The 24583-nt window shown below is 39.7% G+C and overlaps 1 protein-coding gene across 4 annotated transcripts in view; it reads right to left on the bottom strand.

The window, feature by feature from the left end:
* ANKRD28 (ankyrin repeat domain 28) overlaps positions 1–24583 on the bottom strand; it is a 152780-nt gene that overhangs the window by 12197 nt on the left and 116000 nt on the right. For 3 of the 4 annotated variants that reach the window (XM_054991232.1, XM_054991231.1, XM_054991230.1), the window contains exons 8-21: positions 24313–24525; positions 22137–22215; positions 21061–21175; positions 20631–20713; positions 12970–13033; positions 12318–12386; positions 10662–10802; positions 8033–8144; positions 7480–7506; positions 5877–5951; positions 5420–5621; positions 2060–2147; positions 1524–1641; positions 745–964 (exon numbers count right to left, since the gene is read on the bottom strand). In XM_054991232.1, coding sequence (XP_054847207.1) covers positions 745–964; positions 1524–1641; positions 2060–2147; positions 5420–5621; positions 5877–5951; positions 7480–7506; positions 8033–8144; positions 10662–10802; positions 12318–12386; positions 12970–13033; positions 20631–20713; positions 21061–21175; positions 22137–22215; positions 24313–24525 — 1606 coding nt within the window. Of the gene's footprint in view, positions 1–744; positions 965–1523; positions 1642–2059; positions 2148–5419; positions 5622–5876; positions 5952–7479; positions 7507–8032; positions 8145–10661; positions 10803–12317; positions 12387–12969; positions 13034–20630; positions 20714–21056; positions 21176–22136; positions 22216–24312; positions 24526–24583 lie in introns of those variants that run through there. The other variant, XM_054991233.1, reaches the window with a different exon arrangement.

The following is a 24583-nucleotide window of genomic DNA, read 5'->3' as shown; positions in this document are numbered from 1 at the left end:
GCCTTGGGGCCTTCAGATAACTGGGGTCTGTGGGCAGAAAGGAATGTTCCCCCACTTCTGCCCTTTCTCCCATTTTTGCAGCCTTGAGGGAGATAATGCCACAGGTGGCCGACCCAGCTTGCTGCATAAATCAGTTTCTACAAAAGGCTCTCTTGTATTGAATCCTATTGGAATCCTGTAGGTTAATATAACATATGTGTAATATTTCTACAAGTGCATCTCCTACAAGCAATATATTTAGTCCTCAGTTCTTACAGAGTTTCAGCTTACATCCTTCTTTAGTCTTCTTGTTTCAAGTGTCATATTCTTACAGGTTGCATTACAAATACTACATTGGCTCCTGAGCATAGAAAAAGTGCAAGGCATGTAATACTGAAAGGCACAGAATACTGAAAGGCACAACAGAGGTATATAAAATCCCTTTCTTCAAATCCATATTCCTCATTACTGTAATCAGGTGGTGTTGGGGGATTCCAGACCTATGGATGAATTATGGCATCTCCATGGACAAAAAGCCACAGGAAATAAAGGGCTACAATGCACAGAAGAATCAAATAAAGTTCTCCCGACTTGTTCTGCTGTGCTTTGTTCACCATTCTTTTGTTGGTTCTAAACCAAGATGGGGATGATTTTGCTTGATTCCTCTTCCTTAATGCAGTTCTCCTGCTTGCCTGTTCATACATATACACAAACGCAATTCACACTTTTCATTATTGACACTCTGTGAAATACTGCTGTATTTACCATTGTAACAGGCCCAGTGCAATGAAGTGTATCCATGATTGTCTGCTAGGGCAGGTACTGCTTCCCCAGATGCCATTGGCTGTAAGAGTGCTCCTAGTACTCCAATATGTCCACATGCGGCTGACAAATGTATAGGAGTCCGTCCTCTGCAGTCTCGTAGTGTAGACTTAGCACCATGCTGAAGCAGTGCTTCTACACACTCCTCATGCCCAGTAACTGCCTGCAAAGTACAACAGACAGAGCATATGTTTCTGCAGGCACTGAGATGAAACAAATGAAAATCAAGAACTGTGTGATCCTTAAACTCTCTATCATAACTGAAGTGCACAACTCAGTCACATGGGTCATAAAGGAACTTGACTGCAGCTATGGGCCAGTCACTCACCCGACCCCCTCCCAGCTCTGCCCTGTGATGGTGCCTGGCTTCATTATGTCTGATGTGTTAAGAGGCCACAACACTGCCTCTCAGTAGCTTCTCTGGACTCAGGTAGCATTCTGCCCTCTTCACAATGGGGGATTTCTCTGTTGTATCCCAGAGGTTTGCATTTCAAAGCTCCTGAGATCCAATGGAGAAATCTACCCATTAGAGTCTATAATATTAGCTCCATTTATTTGACTTCAGTAAATTGGCAAAGTTCAAGGCAGATAGTGCCTACAAGCCACATGAGCAACAAAGATTCTGTAATTCTCTTTAGAACAAATGAAAGAGTTGATATGTGTTTCCCTATGTGTAAAAAAAGAGGGGATGAGGAAAGAATTATTACAGTGGCTTCTCTTACCCCTCTGTGTAGTGCTGTTCTTCCCCATTTATCTTTGGCATCTACATCTGCTCCTTTGTTAAGCAGTGAATAGACACAATCTGTATGCCCGTTGAGAACAGACAACATCAAAGGAGTCCTAGAAGAGTAAGAAATTAAATAAGAACATACAGATTTACACAGACAGACAGTCAGGAAGAATATTAGAAAATACAGACCTAAGCCAATCCTTGCCATACAACCAGAAGTCCTAATAGATGTGCAAGTGAAGACAGTCCCACAGCAGACATTAAATGAGCAATATTACCATGTGCTACATGTTCTGATGCCCCTTATAGAATGACATTGTAGGAGCCTACAAGGGACTACAGTGTCAAAATCCCCTTGATATTTATTTTCTTCCAGAATTATTTGAAGATCTGTCTAGCAACAAGTTAGTTTCATAATACAGCTGTGTGAATGAAGTGATGATACAATAATCACACTAGCCTATTGTAAGCTCAGCTCCCACTATAATCTTTTAAGAGACAAAAGGAACAAAAAAGTATGAAACATACTGTCCATTTCCATCTTGAATGTCCACAGCATTCTGTGGCTCTGCGTTTCCTATCAACAGCCGCAAGCATTCTGAATGACCATTTGTAGCTGTAAAATATTAACAAATCAAACATCAGAAAGATAATCATCACTGGGTAAAAAAAGGTTCTAAATCAACCGTTTTGATGACCGATGAGCCATATCCATTTTCAAAACTTCAATAAAACCCGGAAAATCCACAACAACCATCAATAAAAACCAGTTTCACACCAAGTAACTATAAAAACTTTCAATTTATGTAAACAGTATTCAATAATAAAATATATATGGCAACAATATTTTTGAATTAAGAAACTATATACATTACACACACACATCCTTTAAGATTATATCATATTTGAAAATTTATTTAATAAATATATTTGCACACTATTCATTTGTAACTAGCCAACCGCAATCTAATTAGCAAGTCTCATCACATACACTTATTTTTACTACAGCACATGCTGTCCAATCTGAAAATGAGAGGCACAGATAGGAAAAATGTACTTCTATGTACTTGTAAGAGAAATTATGAAGGTAACACCTGAGAACTAATTTCTCTTTTTGAAGGCTGGCAGCTATTTCACAAGGGAAAAAAATCTTGTGACCCTGTCCAAGTCCTTTGAACAAATATGCAAACAGCACAAACAGAAAACAGAACAATGGTCAATTCAACCAGCTCAGTTTCTCCATGTGATGCTCTATTCATTTCCAAATAATGGAAATGGCTACTATCTCAAAGCTGCCTTCATCCAATCTTTCTCCATGAATTCCCATTATAGTCGTAAGGATTGGTTTGATGTTAAATAACTGCAAGTTTGAGAACCAGTCCAGAAATCAAAGATTCTATCTCCAAAAATGGATTATTATATCTAAGGTATAAATGATAGTTTGCGACAATACATATATATTATATTATCTCATGGAAAAATTACATTTTTGTGCGCTATAGCTCACTTCCTCAGATTCGTGAAGTGAAACCAACCATATACACAACAGAGGGAAAGAAAAAAAAAAAGCAGTGAAGAGAAAATTAAAAGACCATGAAATCTGAGAGGTATAGTTGTAACTAGAGGTGTGCAATTCAGGTTTCCAATCAGGTAAAATACCCGAATTGGACCCAATTCGCAAAGATTCGGGATTTCTGAATCTGAAACCCCGAATCAAAGCTTCCTGAATCGTATCGCTTCGGGAAGCTTCAGGTCAAGGGGTTTAAATATCCCTTTACATGCTGCTGTGAAGCAGCAGGGAAAGGGGCATTTAAGCCCCAGGATCAGCTGTTTGGTGGGTTTAAATGCCCCTTTCCGTGCCACTGCGAAGCCACTGATCAAAGGGAAGCAGCTGATCAAAGGGGAAGGGTTAATGCCTGTGATTTAAATACCCGTATCCAAAGCGGCTTGCTGTTTAGGGTTTCGAGTATTTATGAAGCTTTTTCCCGCTTCAGGTAAACCCGAAGTGGGAAACCCGAATTTTTTTCTGGTGCACACCCCTAGTTGTAACACTGCTATGCAAAACTTGAAAGTAAAGTACCAGTAAGTGGACACACATAAGTATAACTGGTGATAAGATAGCATTTTTGACATCACTGTACAACTAGATGACAGACACATAAGCATTTAATACAAAAAATCCACTAAAGGTTACATATACCTACATGCTTCCAGTTGCCGCCACACATCTACAGCAAATTACTATGTTACAACCATATTTGTTTCAATAACTCAGACAGAGGCTTGCACCCCACAAATTTATATTTAATAGGATTACAGTATCAACCCAATGGACAGAAGAAACACATTAACAAAGCCAGGCTGGTACTCATATAAACTACTGTAAAACAGGTCCAAAAGAGATAACAGAATACCACTAGTGGTTATCAACCGCTCCTGCCTTAAATTAGTCCAACACATCAATGATCTGCTTGCCCAACATGGATTTATCTCTCACAGACCCAGGGAAGGACCCTTCCTTGCTGACAGCCATCCCTCTAATCTAAAGCAGCTTCTTACAAACAATGAGGCATAACAGACACATAAACCCAGGGTCCAGATGCCAGCTGTCTCTGTGTGTGTGTGTGTGTGTATGTACGCTACTGTCAATGTGCAGCTAATTTATAGTGGTTTCAAGGCAACAGACAATTTGCCATTGCCTGCCTTTGTGTGGCAACCCTGGACATCCCTGGTAGTCTCCGCTGCTTAGCTTCCAAGATCTAATGAGATCAGGCTAACCTGGGCCATCCAGGTCGAAGTGTCTCTCCATATACACTCAGAAAATACTATTTTTTGCTACAATAAATTAAGATAGCTAAGAAAGGTGTTGCATCTGTTTAAGCCATAACTGATATAATCAAATCAACAGATAAATCCAGCAATTTCTCATAGCAGACTCTAGCGGACTCTTCCTGCAACAAGCTCAGATGCAACCTTTATCCCCACATCTACTCAGGCAATACTACTGCTGGACCTATGAGCCATATTATCAGAGGCCTACTCATCTGCTCATTCACTGCCATTCTATATATGATTATCTGCGAACAATGCTCTCTGTTATTTATATAAAACAAATGGCTCAGTCTTTACATAAAAGAGTAAATGGACAAACATTTGACATCAAAAGTGGCAACATACCTGTGAGAAAACGTTTTAATACAGAAGACACTCTGTTGCTAACCTGAAAATTCCCATTTTTCAACCACATAACTTCAAAGGCATATTCCAACAAGCAATTATTCTATCAGTATGTATCAATAGATCTGATCGTATCAGCCAGGATTTAAAGACACTTTAAATGTTTAAACTGCTTAATCTAACTAGGTTAACTTCTTACACAAGTTAACAGTTATTGGGAATGGTTGCTACACTTTTTATATCCAAGTTTCATACAGAAATGTTACATCTATAGCTTTTGCATTTCATGACCTTTTAAAATGTTTTTTCTTTCCCACTACTGTGTACGTATTTCACTGACAGAGGTTTCATTTCATGGATCTCATCAAATGAGCTCCATGAAAGATTAATGCGTCAATAAATGTATTAAGACCTGCATCCTGGAGATCTGTTGTGGTACTGAAGGTGCTTTCCTCTAGCAGAAGGAGCCTTTCCGTTTTACAAAGGACTCTTTGTGGCTCAGGAGAAGACTTTCTGTTGGAGGAAAATGCCTCCATCAGCACAATGAATCCATGGCATTCAGGACTCAATGCAGGATTCAGTGCTATACCTAAAACAATTTTAAACCATCAATCTAAAAAAAAACAACAGCAAGAATATCAGATCTTCAAATCTATACCATTTTTCAATTTAATACTTTTTACAATGTAAATTAAACCTCAAAAGTTTTACCTGCAGCATGTATTGGTGTTCTCTTTACAACATAGTCTTTCACCAAGATAGATGCTCCCTGATTAATGAGTACCTCCACACATTCAAAATGTCCTTTAAAAGCGGCAAGATCCAAAGGTGTTCTCCCATTATTGTTCCGGACATCAAGATCCAACAAAGATCGTACTAACACTTCCAAAGCTTGATGATGTCCATGGTATGCCTATAAAATGTTAATGGAGATGGAAGTGCTATTACAACAAATTATAAAAAATAATATAAAATCTGAAGCCAAATTTTATACTTTTAAAGTAAACCTTTCAGATGGATTCAAGCATTAGGCACGTGTAAGTGTAATTACTGACCTGTAAGTAAACTCCAAAGATGAGTCAAAGCTATGTTAAATCACCCAGAAAAATGTATGTGCCTGTGCTTTAAAAGAGGCCAATAATCAATATTTGTTGAACTGATTACTTACAGCTAAATGCAATGGACTAATTGGTGCCCTGCTGTCTGAATCATTCAGCATGTCAGTTCCTGAAGTTTCCATTAGCTAAACAAAAAAAAAAGTTGATAATGCAGTACATCGTTTTTAAGTTAACAGATACATTGTTGCAACATCTGAGTTCCTTTACTGTTGGAAGCACCATGGGATAGATTTAGTTTTTTAAAAAAAATACAATTGCATATATTATTTTATTTTCAAAGGTGTACAAATCTTTATTCATATTTTGTTTCACATGCTCATATTGGAAATACTTAATCTCAAGAACAGATACCACTGACTTTTGCATTCCTGGTACTAGAAATACAAGTTCAGCAGCACTTAAAAGCTTGCCTTCAATACGAAGGTGAGCATTACACCCCTGGAAGGCTCTGGCAGACTGTGTTTCTGAGGTGAACTTTCCTCTTTGCCCCCAACTTACTTGCTGCTACTGCAGATGCAGGTGACTGCAGCACCCTAAAGACCGGGAAGCCTCTCTACCACCTTCCTTGGTATACTGGATTCTATTCTGGCAGCATCTGAGGGGTTCAGTATGCCCTGAGAAATAAAGCTATTGGAAATGCCTGACATCCTCCATCAGGCATCCATGAAACCACATTTCTCAGAGTGCTGGAGGAGGGGGGGATGAGCAAGAAAGGGCGCATGTTAGGGAGAGAAGAAACAGGGAAAGAGACAGGGAGATTCCTTTTTCTCCTAGCTGGATTCCTGCTTGACCAGTGCCACCATTGCCTGCCTCTGCAGCAGCAGGTAAGTTGGGCTGGGTACTTTGGGGAGGTGGATCCTATGATGCTCTCACTGACCTAGTCAAGAGCATAACAACAACAACAACATTCGATTTATATACTGCCCTTCAGGATGACTTAACACCCACTCAGAGTGGTTTACAATGTATGCCATTATTATCCCCACAACAAGGTGAGGTGGGTGGGGCTGAGAGAGCTAGAAGCTGTGACTGACCCAAGGTCACCCAGCTGGCTTCAAGTAGAAGAGTGGGGAATCAAACCCAGTTGTCCAGATTAGTGTCCCACACTCTTAACCACTACATCAAACTTGGAATATGCATTCCAAGGCAGTCTGAGCTGGGGGGGGGGAGCTATTTACCAATTTTTGTCAAATAGCTCAGTTTTCCTGGGATTAATTCCAAAATGAGCTCAAAGGAGATAGCCCATCTCTCCCCAGAATTTCTGTAACACAAAATTCACCTAAATATGCTTGAGACAAGAAAACTGTAGGACAAAGTGTTAATGGAGAAATAAGTAATAGCATTCTTCAAATATTTTAGGTTTGCCTCAGCAGGATCATTGTTGCCCATGGCTGGATCCAAAGTTCAATTTCTGTTAACAAAGGGCACTTCTGTCAACATAGCAGAACTCTTTAAAATGGTCCCCTTTTCTCCACAATAAATGATTCAGGGAAATTAGTGGGCTGCAGCATGAGGGGGGAAGCAGAACAGTTCTGTTATGTTGATATAACTTGTAGTATAAATACTTATGAATAACAGGAAAGTATGTACTTCATTATTACTAAGCTATAAAACGTAAATATGTATTTTCATAGCTAGTGTCTTTATACTTACAACATCTAGAGGCGTTTCACTGGCAATCTGAAATGAAACCACATTTTCAAATTAAATGCAGGAATAAATTAGGAAATCTAACACACTGATACTAACTTTCATTGACAAAAAATGCACACTACCTAATTTAAATTAATATGCAAAACAGCCACCAATCCAAGTATGTTTAATTCTTGGCAGATCTATTTTTGTTTCATTTCATTAGTTTAGCAGCTCTTTGTAACGTAAGGCAAACCACTTTTGAAAGTGCAGCAAACTTTCAAGAGAAGTTTGTGATATAGCATGATGACCTACAGTTCAAAGGAAAAAAAAATTTGAAGTCCCACTGGGCACTCAAACTCTCAAGTATACCATAATCAGGTCTTTGATTCCCATCTTAATTTAAAAACACACAACAGTAAGTTGCTAACTGCTTTAATATTTTCATGAATATTATTTGTCTTCTGTTTCTTCAAAACAAGAACTTCTCTATATGTACTCTCAATATTACAAAAAATAAGAACTCACAACTATTATTTTTTGCTCAACAATTTTTATAGTTAAGTTCACTTACCAATTCAAGGCATAAGCGATGACCATAAGCAGCAGAATAATGAACAGCATTGTATCCTTGTTTGTCTCGAATACCTGGATTTGCATCATTTCTTAATAAGTATTCCAGGCACCTATGAAAAATACATGGCATTCTGATTAACTCGTGAAGTGCTTCTTCCTTATGAACAGGTGACTGGTACCATCAAATGTGACAACGCTGTCCATATGTTCATTAGTTATGGTTCTGCATCTAGAGCATGAAGCACATGTACAGTCAAAACTCTGCCAGGGCTATTCTTAATCCAGGGAGCTTCGTGCTCTCTGCTTGCCTTGGGCCTTCTGTCTAAACTCCCTTCTATTTAGAATCTTTGGTTAGCCCAAAGTTATGAAGGACCTTTATATATGCACGATTTAACTGCCCCTTTTCAATGGTATTGTTGGGTCATCTGCTTGGGATCCCCATTTTGGATCCGTTACGTCCCTGCCCCCTCCAGTTGGTGGATTCTCTTGTACATATTCTCCTGCCTTGTCCTTATGTGCTCCAGTTTAGGCTAAAATGAATTATGCCTTGTTTTGATAAATGAAATATGTTTCCTTTAGCAATATCAGAACAGAAGATTCCATTTCTTTTAGAGGATTCTGTCTCCAAATGTGTTGCTCGATTTCTAGAGGCCGCAGAGAAGTGTCAAAAGGTGTTTTTAGACATGGGTTTTATGTAAGTATTCTTTTAGCCTTATTGTTCAAGACCTTGGTCCAAGAATGGGGAGGGGGGAGAAGAAGAATCATCCATGGGGTTTTTGATGAGTAAACTACTTCCATCAATTATACTTATTTTGGATTTTTTTTAAAAAATGTACACATATGTATGCAGAGTGAAATAGGTAAGATTGGTTGTATTATTTTATTTTGTTGGGCTTAGTTTTTACATAAAGACAAACCAGTCCAACAAGAATTTGTCTTTGATAAGTATCACTGGAACAGTCAAGTCCAGTAGCACCTTAAAGACCAACAACATTTCCAGGATATAAGCTTTTCAGAGTCAACTCCCTTTGTATGATACAAGTAGGAACAGAGATCTCTGAACCTTTATATCCCAGCCAGAAGATGGAAAGGGAATTGAAAAGAAGGGAGTCAGGATGCAAAGGTACAATTCAAAATGTAATCAGTTCCATTTGAGCAAGGGAGGAGATGCAGAAAATTGGCATCTATAGTGAGATAAGAATCCTATGTCCCCATTCAGCCCTGAGGAATTCTGAATTTGTGAATGAACTCAGATGCAAACAAACTTGAATCACTGCAGCTCTCCTTGTACGCAACTGCTTAAGAAAGCACTTTGTGAAGTCTCATGATAGGCTTGGCTTACATACATCCAGAAGCATTAACATTCTGCAATGCTGGTTCACAAAAGTAGTTGTCCATTAATTTTCAAAATCCTGTGGAATTGCATTATTTGAAGTGAACAAAAGTAATTATCCCCTACATTTTTATAGATCACTTTTTCTAGCTAGCATTCTAGGGTGCACAGTCTTAAAGTTTTAAGGGTTTTTTAATACTGAATGCCTTCTAAATTTGAACTGGTATTCTCTGAAACTATTTAAACTGTATTCTGACACAGGAGAAGTAGAGGCAGCTAAAAGTCAGAGCATTCAAGGAAAGAGTATTCGTATTTGGTTACAGTCAATGTAAATACATGCACTCCAAAATGCTGGTCATGATTTCGTGGACTGGTCAAAGACTGTTTATTTAGAATTTTTATTCATCACTCTTTCTACTTAAAAGCACCTGATGCAACTTACACATCTTAAAAATAACTGATGTGTCAAACTACTCATATAGCAATTCCTATTAGGAAGTTTTCATCCTGGCTCTTCCGCTCCAGTTAGCAAATATACAGAAACAGAATTGTGAACAGAATTGTCTATATGAAGTAGTAAATGAGCTTAGAAGGGTGTAATTCTACTTAGGATTGTATTCTTAGTGGCTGACAGCAGGAAACTTCTCACCCTCAGAATGAGACATAACTACATTGGGAGAAAATCCCTTCAAATATGTATATAGTTTCTTTTCCCTATCATTGTTACTCTGGCTTCCTCCTTGATTTGTTTGGTCTACTCTATTCATCTATAGTAGGATCTCCTGAGTCTACAAATTCTTCTCTCTGTAAATGTTTTTTACAAAGGCAGATAACAAAGAAGTTAAGATAATATTGCATCAATACTCTTCTTTTAGTCAGGAAAAATATTTTTACTTCTATTTTATTAAAGAGAAAGTCAACATTGAAAACTTTCAGTAAAGATTTTTTGTCATGTTTTTATAAAGAAGTGACCTTTCCTCTCCTTTACCCTAAGTGAATTTTAAAATGCAGACTCCTCAAGGGTTAGGACACAGACATTATTTACATGGATGCCCAACAAAAATATTTTTATTATGACAATTTGTGAAGAAAAAAAGATCAACATATGAAGAACAAAAGTGGTTCAACTGTCGCTGGGTACCAACCCCTTCTAACAATACTATTTTGTTAACATAATACAAATATCCTAAAAAGGAGAAAAATAAAATATGATTATCCACACTACTCTATGTAGCAACTTGGTATCAGAGAGGTTATTCAACAACAAGATTTCTGAAAACTGTGCTATACTTACTTCCCATCAGTATCGGATGCAGCTGCATAGTGCAGTGGTGTGCAGCCCCTTTCATCAAGGTCATTTACACTAGCTCCAGAACCCACAAGGGCAAACAGGCACTGGTAATTACAGTTGGCAGCAGCATAATGGAGCGGAGTTCTATGGTATATTTAATCAAAAAAAAAGTTACATACATAGTAAAACTGAGTTGCAGCTACCTGTAACTGTTGTTCATCGAGTGTTCTTCCGTGCAGGCACATATGGGAACTGTGCATGCATAGTTCCCATGTGTGCCTGTACAGAAGACATGACCATGAACAAAGACGCTTCTGACACCTACCCTGGTAGTATAAAACCACTTCTTCCAAATTTGAATTGTGAAATAATTTTATCAGAGAGCTCTTTAACACAATGCATTCTTAACAGAGGTGAATCCAGCCCTCCTCCACCCCTATGATATTATCAAAAATTATATTAAATAGATGTTTTTAGTGAGATTATGATAGACAGTATGCAAGTCACCATAGTCTATGATCACTTTGTAGACTTTGGGCCAGATAGTAGGGAAGTGTGATCATAATTCCCCCATCCCCAAGCTTGTACTGCTTCTGACAATCCTGGCCTGACTGTCAAATATTAATTATAAGATTCAGGTCTAAGTGCATTACATTATATATCTATAGGCCCTATGTAAGGATGTCTGGTTGCCACTGCTCAGTAGTTGGGTTAGGAAGGAGCAATCTCACTCATGCATGTTAATATTAACAGAGTATCTTTATTTGCCACGTTTGGATTTGGGAGGCAGAGGAAGTGAGGCCAAAACCAGACAGCATACTGAGAAGGGCAAAGTCTAAAGGAAAGAAATATTTCAACCAAATGCCTTCTCCATGAAATATGGAAAAATGCAAACTAGGTCTTGTTTCTTAGGAGGAGGGGGACATAACTGCCCAATTCCAGAACTAGCACACACAAAAAAATCAAGAGCTACCCATTTGAACCAAGTGGCTAGCTGAGATGACAGCATTAGCATAGATGTCTGAGACTTTCTGTGTTCAGAGCCTATAAATGTTCCAGCTAATTAAGTGGTAGCTCAACAAACTACTGAGCAAATCATGATTCTGTTATTATATATGAGAAGCAATTAATTTGTTTACAATTCTGGACATCCCTAAGACTCTCAGTATTGGTAAATAAGGACAATGAAGGTGAAATTGGGTCATTTACTGAAAGCACTTGGCAATAAATCCCAAGCCTAACCAGGAGTTAAAATATTAGTATACAATACTTATTCAAATGTAAATCATTTATTACAGTCAAATACTTATTTGAGTATTTATCAGTGTACAAGTAAATGTTGACCTTTACCAGGAAAATATGGAAAGTTGGTTATCAGCAAAAAGAATTTGGTTGACCCTGAAATTTATCAGTAAAGGTCAGAATAACTGACATATTTTAATGGACTCTGTTCACTGTTAGAAACTACTCATGTCATTTACTGAATATTTATTGTCACAAGCAGAAGAGCTATAAAGTATGAAGTACAATGAAAAAATGACATGTGTGTTAAGATTTTTGGCCAGTCAAGACAAACATCAAGTATTCTGACCTCTTGTGCTAAGCAAACAATGAAATTATTTGATAAATACTGTATAGAAAAAAATCACAATGACTTACCTTCCAAATTTGTCTTTCTTATTGAAGTCTGCACCTGTGTTAAGCAGCAGATTTAGGCACTCCAAATTTCTGAAAAATAAAATTGGACACTGAAAGCCTTTTTTTAACGGAATGAAATGTCCTATCACACATACTAGCAGTGGCTTACAAATAACATGCAGTATTTTCCAAAAATTTACCATCATACTAGGCTCAACAGGTATACTTGATTTTACACAGGTTTAGATGCTGCCAATCAGCTTCATGTTTTAAGCATTATAACAGCAGCACAAAGATACTTGTCTAGTAACCATTGCAGAGATATCGTCCCAAAATAATTTTACATACTTTCATAATATGCATTTAAATATTCTGACCAAATGTTTCTTCATAAACGCCAAATTTTCAAACACTGAATATGAATTAAGCCTAAATTATCTTGTCTAAGACCTTCAATATCCTAGATTACCTTTACATAACACAAAAAGTGTGACCCAAAAGTAAAACCATATAGTATGTTCATTTAGGTCTAAAAATTAAACAGATAGTACAAATCCCTCGATGTGGTAACTTTTGTAACATTGTATTAATGGCAATGATTTTGAAAACAATTCCCTTTTACCTTTTCAAACCTCAAATTTAAAGAGTGGCTTGAAACCATGAAGATACATACCCTCCAGCTGCAGCTGCATGAAGACAGGTCCTGCCAAAATCATCTGGAGTATCGACGTCAAAGCCTATAAAAGAAGTAGAAACTCTATAAAATGCATAGAATTCAACCAGCTTTTAATGCTTAAAATGAAAGAATAATTCCAATACAGTGGTGAAACAAAAATTACTTCCTCTAGAAAGAAACTCATTGGAATTCATTCCCTTAAGATCCTTTGCTGGTAACAAGTATTTACACTTCTTCACGGTTCCCTCAGGAGTTGTCTTTTTTCCATGGCTGGTTTTAATGCACTACCAATTACCAATCTCTATGGTAGATTCTCCAGCATCCCACATGGTCAAAGGATCTGTTTGTGGGGGCCTGCGGAGCCTGAAATCCTAACAATTTTTTCAATCCTAACATACTTTAAATGCAGTTTAAGAGTTTCTTTGATAACACCTTTCTTCTTACATTTCCTAATCATTCTGTTGATTATCATTTATTTAAGCATATGCCTGGTAACAAAAATCATACTTCTCTGGTTGTTGCTGCTAAATATATTTTGACGGATCTAAAAATCTGAGCCAATGCTCTTAATTTAGTGTCAGGACAACTACAAAGCAAACTTATTTTCTTAAATTTTAAATTATATTATCTAAATATAAATACTTACCCTTTTTAAAATTCTGGGCAACCAGAGTGGTCTCTACTAGGGGTGTGCGCTTCGGGTTCCCAGATAAAAACCCCAAACCGGGCCCAATTTGTAAAGATTCGGTATTTCCGAATCGGGGCAAGTATAATAGCCCTGATTTGGAAATACCGAATCAAAGCTTCCTGAAGCAATTTGGATTGCTTCGGGAAGCTTCAGGGCCTTTTTAAAGGGCACCCGCCCTCCCACCACCACCCCACTTACCTGGTGGAGGTGGAAGCAGCGGCCTTCCCTGCTGCCTTGCCGGCCGCTGCGGTCAAAGCAGTGGCACAGGCAGTGGAGGCACTGGCTGCGGGCTTCCCTGCGGCCCTGCCGGCCACCATGGAGCCCGAAGTGGTGGTGCAGGCAGCACAGGCGCCAGCGTTCGCTACTGCTTTGCTGGCTGCTGCGGAGGCTGAACTGGTGGGGTGGATGGGGCAGGTGCCTGCTGCAGCCTTCCCTGCTGCCCTGCTGGCTGCAGCAGTGGCAGACGTGCCTGCTCCAGCCTTCGTGAAAGGTAAGTGGGGTTGGGGGAAGGGGGGCTCAGGGGGAGGTGGGGATCACTTTGGTATGCTCCGAATCATTAAGAAGCATACCGAAGTGATTCCCATAATCCGAACCCGAAGTGGTTTGCTGCTTCAGGTTTTGGGTTATTCTGAATCATTTTCCCCGCTGCACACCCCTAGTCTCTACTAGAGGCGTACACCAACAAAACCAAACCAAAACCAAAAGACAGGTGTTCCAGATCCAAGTTTCAAGGGTAGCAAAAAAATTCAATATCCCTGAAATCTGAGTCGGAGTCTGTAATCCAGTTAGAGTATCCCTAATTGATCCTGCCATTGTTCCCCTATGCAGAATTCCCCTATGGGGAATAATGGGGAAAATTAATTTATCCAGTCATTATTCCCCTACAGGGAACGGGGAATCATTGGGAAAACTATGTACAGGGCTGGGGAGGTGTCATTTTTCAAGCAAACTCCACCAAATTTGCTGGGAACCCACTCCTTACTGTCCACTAAATTCCCCCCAAGTTTCAGGAATATTTGTTCCCCAGGTCCAATTCTGTGGATCCCCTGAACAAGCTGCCCCCAGCCTCTCTCCATTGTTTCCCATGGGGGAAACATTTCCAAGTCTCTCTGGCAAAGGGCAACCCCTGACCAAAGGTCAACCCCAAATGCAAGTCCCACTTTCATGCAAGCTGAAGCAACAAAGCTCAACAGAACCAAAGTGAAGGAGGGGAACCAATGTCCAGCTAGAGAATCCCAATGTCGAATAATGGCCAGCCAGTTGGAACAAAGTTTTAGAACACTGTTTTTATACTTTATTACAACAGTAAGAGTACTGTATGCACAAAAGTGGAAAACTACAACATTGCCTACAGTGGAGGAGTGGTTGACAAAAATTTCGGAGTTTGCGTTAATGGCAAAACTTACTGCATTAATTAGAGAAAGGATGTTAACTTCTTGACTGATTGGAAACCATTAATAGACTTTTTGCATGAAATGGATAACAAGGATTTGTTGACATCTGGATTTATGGATTAAGAAACATGAACAATAGAAAAAAGAGGGGCTTTGTGACTAACAGAATAAGTAGGACTCTAGAAATGATATATACTTGTTGCGGAGAAAATCGGAACTCAACTTGTAGTGTAATTTAGGGGGGGTTGTTTTCTTTTTTCTTTTCCTCTTAATTTTATAGATATATGTATTGTTAGTGTGTCATGTTTAGAATTGTGTTTTTTCTTATTCTCTGTGTTTATTGTTTATTATGTTATGGTGTATAGTTTATAGTTTAAATAAAGAAAATTCAAACAGAGAAATTCAAACAGAGAAGCCCAATGTCCAACCAGAGAACCCCAATGTAAGAGAATCCTGACCAGGGTTGAGGGTGAAGCTTGGCAGAGCCATAGCATTTAAAAGGCAACCGGTGGCGGCTTGAAGGGCTCTTCCAGCACTCGAGCAGGGGTGGAGAGGTAGGATGGGATTTTGCCTGCTGCCTCCTATCCCTTGTTAGCCCTGCACCGCTCTCCTGCCACAGTGTGAAGCTTGCCTCCACTTCAAGCCACTTCCCTCTTGCTCGCTAGCTGCTGCTTCGTCCCCTGCTGGCATTGAGTCTTGTGCCACTCTCCTGCTGTGGACTGAAATTTGCCTCCACTTTGCACCACTGTCCTCTTGCTCTCTGCTGTTCTACCTCTGCTGCAGCTGCCTGCGGCCAAATAATCTAGCCAACAGAGTTTGGTTCCCTGGATCCAATAAGGGATTCTCTTATGTGATCTGGCACAGCTAGATTATGCTGGATTGACATAAATCTAAATTCCAGATTGCACACTCCTAGTCTCTACCCCGCTCTTCTACTGACATACTGAACCCAAGTGGCCTTCCAAATGTGGTGGGAAACAGGATAAAAAGACATTATTTACTACCAAAGATAGAAGTAATAACATTAAATAATGAAGCTTAACACTACTCTATTTACAGATAACATATAGCTTTTATTTTATTTATTTGTGTCATTTATAGTCCGTCTTTCTCACTGAGACTGAAGGCAGATTACATAGTGTGAGAATAGTTCAATCAGTATCAAGGACATTTCTATACAGTATCAAGGACATTTCCAAACAGTTGCTGGACACCTTAAGTTATATTATTTCAGAAGTTAACTCTTGGGTCCACAGAACAGTTGTCAACCAAGCTTTTGTTTTTGAGCTGCAAACTGACCTTCCCTTACTTTAAAGATTTTCACAATGTAAATATAAACTCTCAGAAGCTACAAGTCATTAGCCAGTTCCCTCATAAACTGAGCCTTCAGACTTCAGTCTTTGACTAGTGCTTTCAGTCTGCGAGCCTGCTTTACCTTAAAAGACATAGTCTAAGGTTTATCATCCTACCCCTCTATAACCACTAACTCTCTCCCCATTCATTGAGGCCTTTTCTACACAGGGCTTATTGGCCAGTTCTAGCCCCATAAAGCTTCAATGGCTCCTCTGAGTTCTGCATGTACAATCAAAATACTTCAGTTGACTCTCCAAATTGCTTCCCAGGTTTTTTTGTGTTCTGCATGATGAACGGCTGCATCAACTGCAGAAATTATTTTTCCCTGGGTTTTCTGCAGTTTTTCTCCCTGCACATGTACCCCAAAGTTAAATTAAAGACAGCTTTTTTAAAGTGCAAAATATTTTCTCCAGTGTCAGCACTGGCCCTGATTTTCACCTTCCTCTACATCCTGACTGGTTGAACAGCAATGTGTAATTACACCCTTTCCCCCCTCCAATCTCAGCCTTAATGTCATCTTTGTTTGTTATGTGCTGTATGACCTCAGCAGTAAATTTGTCCTCTTACCAACACAAGATAGTGTGGGAGGGTTTTTTTTAAAGCCCAGGTAGTTTTTTCTCTTAATTTTTTTAAAAACTTTTTTTTTAAAGTCCTGCTCAAATGCGGTGAGGTAGAAGTTAACTACAGCCCCCTCTAATGTTGCAATGCTTGCAAAAACAAAAACAAAAACACTGACTGAACTGCTGACATCCATCTTTTGCCAGAAAGCCCACAACAGAAATAGGGCATTTTTAAAGTGCAGAAATAAAAAACAGACACTAGTTCTGTTTGACTCCCTCAAGTGCAGAATTATAGAACCTGAAAGCAGATTCAATCCTCGTAGGTTGAATACCCAGAAAACTCATTGTAAATGTGCCATATAGAAAAAGCCTGATTTAGCCTACTTATATTCAAAAAAGGTTCTGAGACGTATACAGTCTAGGGGTGTATGCTTCGGGTATCCAATTTGGGAAAAATGCCTGAATCAGACCCGGTCCATAAAGATTCAAGGTTTCCGAATCAGGGCCATTCGGAAAACCTGAATCAAAGGTTCCAGAAGTGATTTGGGTCACTTCGGGAAGCTTTCGGGCCTTTACTGGGCTTCAACTGGCCCGTGGGGAGGAACTGGCTCTGCGAGGCGGAGTGGAGGAAGCACCGGTTTTGGCCTTGCCCACTGTCCACCTGGCTGCTGTAGTGGTGGAGGCAGTGGAGGGGGCAGCGGAGGACCCAGCTCCGGCCTTCCCTTTCGACCAGTTGGCTACTGCCACAGCAGAGGAGGTGGTGCGGGCCGCAGAGGTGCTGGCTCCAGCCTTCCCTGCTGCCCAGATGGTTGCTGCAGCGGCGCCAGAGGCAGCACATGTGGCGGAAGTGCCAGTTACAGCCTTCCCCCACCACCCAGCTGGTTGTCTTCCTGGCTCCATGGCCAGGTAAGTGGGGAGGGGTGGGGAGGACAAGGGGACTAAGTGGGGCTGGGGGCTGGTAGACAGCTTCCCCCCTCACTTTGGTATGTGCTGAATCTTTACAGACCATACCGAAGTGATTTAAATACTCGGCTTTCAGGGTATTACATATCATTTTCCCGCTTCAGATAAAGCTGAAGCTGGAAAATCGATCCCCCGCCCCTCCCATGCACACACTTAATACACTCTCCTGAGACAGGTTCTCTTCCAACTAACACTCTGGAGATGCAACCCTATCTAATGTGAACTTGTGAACTGACTAGGGGTGTGCACCCGCAAAAGATTTGGGTTTCTACCTTCAGGTTTACCTGAAGTGGGGGGGGGGGGAATCCAGAATTACCAGAATCCCAAAGCAACAAGCTGCTTCGGGATTCTAGTATTTAGCTCACTTCAGTATGCTCCGTAAAGATTTGGAGCATACTGAAGTGAGGGGGAGCAAACCCCCCACCCACACCCTGGGTTTAAATGTCCCTTTTCGTGCTGCTTTGCAGCAGCACAGAAAGTGGCATTTAAACCTTTGCAGACTGGATCAGCTGCTTGATGAGATCTTCCCGCCAAACAGCTGATCCATGCTTCGCAGCAGCATGGAAAGGGGCATTTAATCCCCCGCTGGCTGGATCAGCTGCTTGGCGGGGATTTCCCCAGCCAAGCAGCTGATTCTGGGGTTTAAATACCCCTTTCCTTTCTGCTGCAAAGTGTCATGGAAAGGGGCATTTAAACCCCTTGACCTGAAGCTTGCCGAAGCAATACAAATTGCTTCGGGGAGCTTTGATTTGGAAATCCTGAATCATTGCAAATCGGGTTCGATTTCGGTACTTTATCCGAATCGGAAACCCGAATTGTACACCCCTAGAACTGACACGGTAACAGCTTTTTCTCTCTCACTTCCCCTTCCTTTCTGGCTTCCTCAGCCATCCATAAACCCTGACTGTCAGCTGTTCTGCACACACACAACAGGCATACCAGGGATTGGTGAATGACAGAAAGAGGCAGGACCTCTGCCTTTCCATCATAGGGTGTTTACTATGTTGATTTCCAACATAACCAATTCAAATCACACCAACAGTTCATGTTTAAAGAGAGATTGCAAACAATAAGGTAATCATCTAATGTAACTGTTTTAGAGTAAAATAAGATCAGATTAAATTGCAATGACTTAAACATATTTACATAATGGAAAACAGTATCTATCCCATGCCTCTTGCTGAGGAAGCAATACAGAAAATACACAGGAAGATAATGTAGAGATTTGGAATTTTGCTACTTGGAAAGAAACACCACAACTCCGTATTCAATTTTTTCATGTGCTATATTTAAGCAGGATTTCCTGTGAATGCTCATTCTAACAGATCACAAGACATTTTAGATTCTGGAGATTCCCACTAAGCACTGAAAGTCAGAGTGTACTGCTTATCATTCTGGAGGACAGAATTTTCTTGACACTTACATATATACTAACAGACTATCACCAGCAGTGCTACCATCTCTGCTGACAATGAACTACAAATTATCACAAGGACAGTCACTTAACTCTGGTGAAGTTCTGGCTCACTATTGACTGCTTAATTAATTAATAAGAGGGAATGGCATGAGTGAACTTTGTGAATATCTTTTTTGTAAGCTGCAGCAGCTCTAGCTGTACAACAGAATTGTACAGTCCAATACACTGACCAAAGACATTAAATATCAAGCATCGATCCTATCAACAATACATAACGTATGAATGTCTAAAAAGCTACAAAATTATTTAAATGGACTATTACATTCATACTGATAAATGTTAGTGCCAACTACATAACACAGTAACAAGCAACATCTGCCTACTTTCAGACTTCACTAAGAACTACGTATGCCTCAAAGAGGTTGGATTTCAAACTGCATGCACATTGTTCACTTGAGTGATATGACCAACTGTACACAAATGCTTCCTAGATATAGCAAGCTTAAAACTAAAACATCCTTGGATATGAGTATGTAATGTAGAGGGGAGAAGGCATTTCAAGGGCAGGGGGACAAATCTAAAGTTCCATACTGATTCACAAATCTAAAGCTCCATGCAGAAATTATAAATTGCTAGTTGCTTTCATTTATAATAATACACAGAAAACCTGATAAGCAAACTAGTTAACAGAGTTCTTGGAACCAAACTTGATTTTATTACCAAGAAAGATGCTATTCTTTGTTCTTGCTGCTCTTAGGCACGGTGACACAGGAGGAGTTAGAACAAATTCCATTTAATGTTCCAAATATAAACAAGCTAACAGAGTGTAATGAATAAAGGACAGATATAAAGATGCAAGATTAATATATTGTACCTAGAGCAATTCTATTTATTTTTACTGAGGAAAACTATGCTAAATTCAAAAGCAAAAATGTTATGTTGTAGAAATAAATCACTACCTCCAGGAAAAATTAAAAATGGGGAACCTAAGAGGAATCGTGGAGAGGAGGGGGCACCTGTAAATCCCTCCCAAATCCTATCAACCCTCATTTTCTAGATTCTCAAACATCTTAAAGCCTGTAGATTAAGGGTTAATTTTCACAGGGATTATTAAACCAACAGTAAATTTATACACATGTAGTGGAGGGGGAAGGGCAACATGGGTGGAGGTGGTGAATTTAGATAAAGTTGTAATAACAAAAATTTTATTCTACAGTATTATGAAGAAAGATGAATGAAAAACATCTGAAGAAGTACAAATAATAAATTTTGAAAGAACTTACCTGATGAAAGCAGTTTTCTGCAACAGTCTGAAAATCCACTTAATGCTGCCAAATGGAGAGGAAACATTCCATGTATACCCCGCCTAAGACACATTATAATCAGACATCACAGTCTCATTATAAAGTAATGTATCATACCATACCAAATTCCATGTTTATAAGGTTGCATTTAATTACACTTAAAATAATTAGCTTTAAGAAGCTATTTAACACATTTGAACAAAAACTGTCAAGCCTAAATATGATCGTCTTTCTTTTTTTTATTTGGAAGGCTCTATGATTATGCTCAATATGTTGAGTGGGACAGTATAAACAATTTTAAATGTTTAAATGTTATATAATAATGTAAGAATTGCGGAACTTATAGGCCAATATGACTTTCTTGACAGACGTATGTTTAAAGTATTTTAGAATGCTGAATGTTACTTACTTTGCAGTGTCAGCACCACTTGTAATTAATGTGTTGATTAGCAGCTCATGGCCATATCTGGCTGCTATGTGCAAAGGTGTATTTCCATTCTTATCTTCACAGTCTATTTCAGCTCCTACAAAGTCAATTGTAAAATAAAGTGTGACTGACCACACAGACATGTGTCCTTAGTTGCACAGAAATTAACTTGAAGAAATGAGTTCATATATCAGATAAGGAAGTTTCAAAGTGAGTCTTTCAACGGGTGCAGCACTCCCATGTTTACCACTTTTTAAAAAAAGGAAGCTAGGGAAGAGATTTGTGTGGTCTTTTTTCCCTACTTCTAAGCGTCATGAAAAGTGAAACTCAATGATATCCTGCACAAGTGAGTCTTAGAAGCTCCAAAAAGCTTTTGAAGTTCACAGATCTCACTGCAGAAGGAAAGTGAGAGTCCTCCTGATCCCTTTATTACAGTAACAATAAAGAAAAAGGAAATACTTATGTGATGTCAGGGCCACATGACCTAGTCCCAGAGAAGGACCATAGGTTTCCAGCACAGTGAACCTACACAAAAGATGGAACAGAGCAAAGAGCTGATTGGCTGGCTTTACCCACATAAAAACTTGGTAAGAGTAATAAGCTCCTTTCTGTCCTGGGTCGGTTCTCCTCATCATACTGGTGACACATAACATTGGATTAATGGAACTGTGTAGTAGAGTTCTACTTCAAGAAGTCTAATGTGTGGAACAGACCAGGGTAAACTATATCAGAGCTTAAACTTTCTGTGAGGGAAAAACTATACCTGAATTACATCTGATCAAGAGGAAAAAACAGGCTATGGATTTGAAGATTTCAAAATGGGACACTTAAGATTCTTAAAATGTTGGATGCATTAGTAAAAGAAACAGTTAACCTACTAACTGAATTACTCAAAATGTCAAACTTCCTATTTCTCACATAACAGCGAGACACACATCATTAAAACAGAAGTCCAGTGGTATAACTGGGCTTCTGTTTTATTTTGCTGCAGTAGTCTAACAAAGCTACCAATCCAGAATTAAAAACATAATTCATAGTTCAAAATGTTTTCATGTTACCGTTCTGGATGATGGTTTGCGATCTTGAAAACCTTCCATGGATTGCTGTCATATGCAATGGCGTTTTCCCATCTTTACTCTGGGGAAAAAGAAGTCAACCCATGGCTACCAAGTCATCACACAAGTTCACAATTAGTATAATACTGGTTCTTCTGCACTGTATTCCTTTTCCCACATTAATGCCAAACTGTGCTGCTGGCAGCAAGCCAAAGCAAAACTAGGCTTTTCTGCAACACAGTTTTGTCAATGTTGCTAATTGCTGTAATAACCACATGGTAACACTGTGACACACTCTCAGAACTATGCCTTTAGAGCTTTTTCTTTCTAGATGACAGTAACAGCAGACAAGCACTGATACCAAGCACCATATCCCAAGCTATAATGCCAAATGTAATCCACTACGAACATTAGATTTATTTATAATGTTCACCTGATTTTATGAGGTCAACTATAAACTGAAGCACTTAATTACCCCACAAATTATTGGTCCTTAATACACCTATTCAATTATAAAGGATGCTGTATATTTGAGACACATGACCATTCACCCATAAAAACATCCTTGAAGTAGGTCAACCAAAATGTATGAAAGGGCTCCATTCTTCTGCCGAACTGCTACAAGCATGGTAATTTATAGCTATGAATGTACAATTATGTAAATATAAACAAAAATATGTATACACATATTATCCAATAATCATATTTAAAGGCAATGTTATCTTCTCCTTTACAGATACTGTGATATTCTGTATTTCGGTGAATGGAATTGTGTGTTTGAATACAAAATAATAAAGCCACAAAGATGTCATAACCTCCATATACTGTTTACATTCCTTAGCTTTAGTTTGTACTTCTGTGTATCTACACGCTATCATTACAAACTAGTTTTTGTTGTTTATCGAGTATATAACTGAAACTATGGCAATTCTCCTATGAGAAGAAAATTAGCTTCATTTAATTAGTTTGCATTTCATGAGATTTTTTAAATGATTTGAGCAACACTCTGATATACCTCTTTAATGTTCATAGTTGAATAACATATTGTAGTCTAGTACCTATCATTTGGAAATTCTGTATATTGCTTCAACTTTCTTTCAGGCTGTCTTTTAAAATAAACAATTAAACTACCACAAAGGTACCAAACCTTTGTGGACAGTGCCGGATCTAGGTGCGCGGGTGCCTGGTGCAAACGCCTGGGCGCTCCCGGCGCTGCATGATGACATCACTTTCATGACATCATCACGCTGGGCGGGAGGCATGCCCACCTGCGCGGCAAGCCAGCTGCCCCAGTGCCCGGTGAGCTGTGGAGCTGGCAGCGGCACTGGTGTGTGCTGGAGCAGCCATTTGGCTTTCTGAGCACAGGACCTCCCAGCCCTGTGCTCAGCCGTCCTCACCGCCACCAGCTCTGCGGCTCACCGTGCGCTGGGGCAGCCAGCTTGCCACGCAGCCAGCTAAGTACAGGGCTAGGAAGCCCTCCACACGGTTCATGTGCCCCACTGCCCTGTGTCACCCACACGGCAAGCTGGCTGCCCCAGCGCACAGCAAGCTGCGGAGCTGGCGACAGTGGTGGTGCCATGCGCTGGGGCAGCTGGCTTGCCGCGCTGGTGGCTGAGCACAGGGCTGGAGAGGGCCTCCCAACCCTGCACTCAGCCTCCCGTGCAGCAAGCCGCGGTGCGCTCCTGGGTGGCTGGCAGCCACGCCCAGTGCCCCCTCTTTGGCGGCGCCAGGGGCAGGCTATCCCCCCGCCCCCCTCGATCCAGCCATGTTTGTGGAACACAGTTTGCATACCCTGTATTTATTAAACATACTGGTTTATATTCCAGCAATCTGTTCTACTAATTACAGTACATTTCCCCACTGCAAGGAGCCTCCTGCATCAGAGGACATCTCTCTGTACTGCTATTAGCAGAATAATGTCACAGATCAACTAGAATTCAGTCTCCTGGACTACCAATACGAAATGAAAAGCAGCCTGAGAATCAATGAACCAGCATAATATTGCATACTCCTATTTCTCACACACAATAAAATGAGCAGTAAGCATCTCTCTCATACAAGTCCAGCTTTTAAATTTCTATTTTAAAATATTATATTTTAAAGCCAAATTAGTAAAATATCAATAAAATGTCATAAGTATTGTTACAGCTTTTAAAATTCACCTTTCAATTCATTTTACCTTCATATTCACATCTGCACCGTTACAGACCAGAAGTTCTAAACACAACGCTCCATGGGTTGATGCAGCCGCAAAGTGTAAAGGAGTAAATCCCTTTTCATTCATTTGATTTACATTAGCACCACAGTCTATCAATTCATTTACTACAACATCCTGTCCATTGAAACAGGCAACATGAAGAGGTGTATTTCCATATGCATTTGGTTCATTCATCTGTTGGGGGACAATATCATAAGGAATCGTGTGAATTTTATTAGGTCTTTACTCAGAA

The sequence above is a fragment of the Eublepharis macularius genome, chromosome 11 (genome assembly GCF_028583425.1).
Source record: "Eublepharis macularius isolate TG4126 chromosome 11, MPM_Emac_v1.0, whole genome shotgun sequence".
NCBI lineage: Eukaryota > Metazoa > Chordata > Lepidosauria > Squamata > Eublepharidae > Eublepharis > Eublepharis macularius.
The sequence above is the reverse complement of the archived record's forward strand: the minus strand, read 5'-3'. Positions and strand labels throughout refer to the sequence as shown.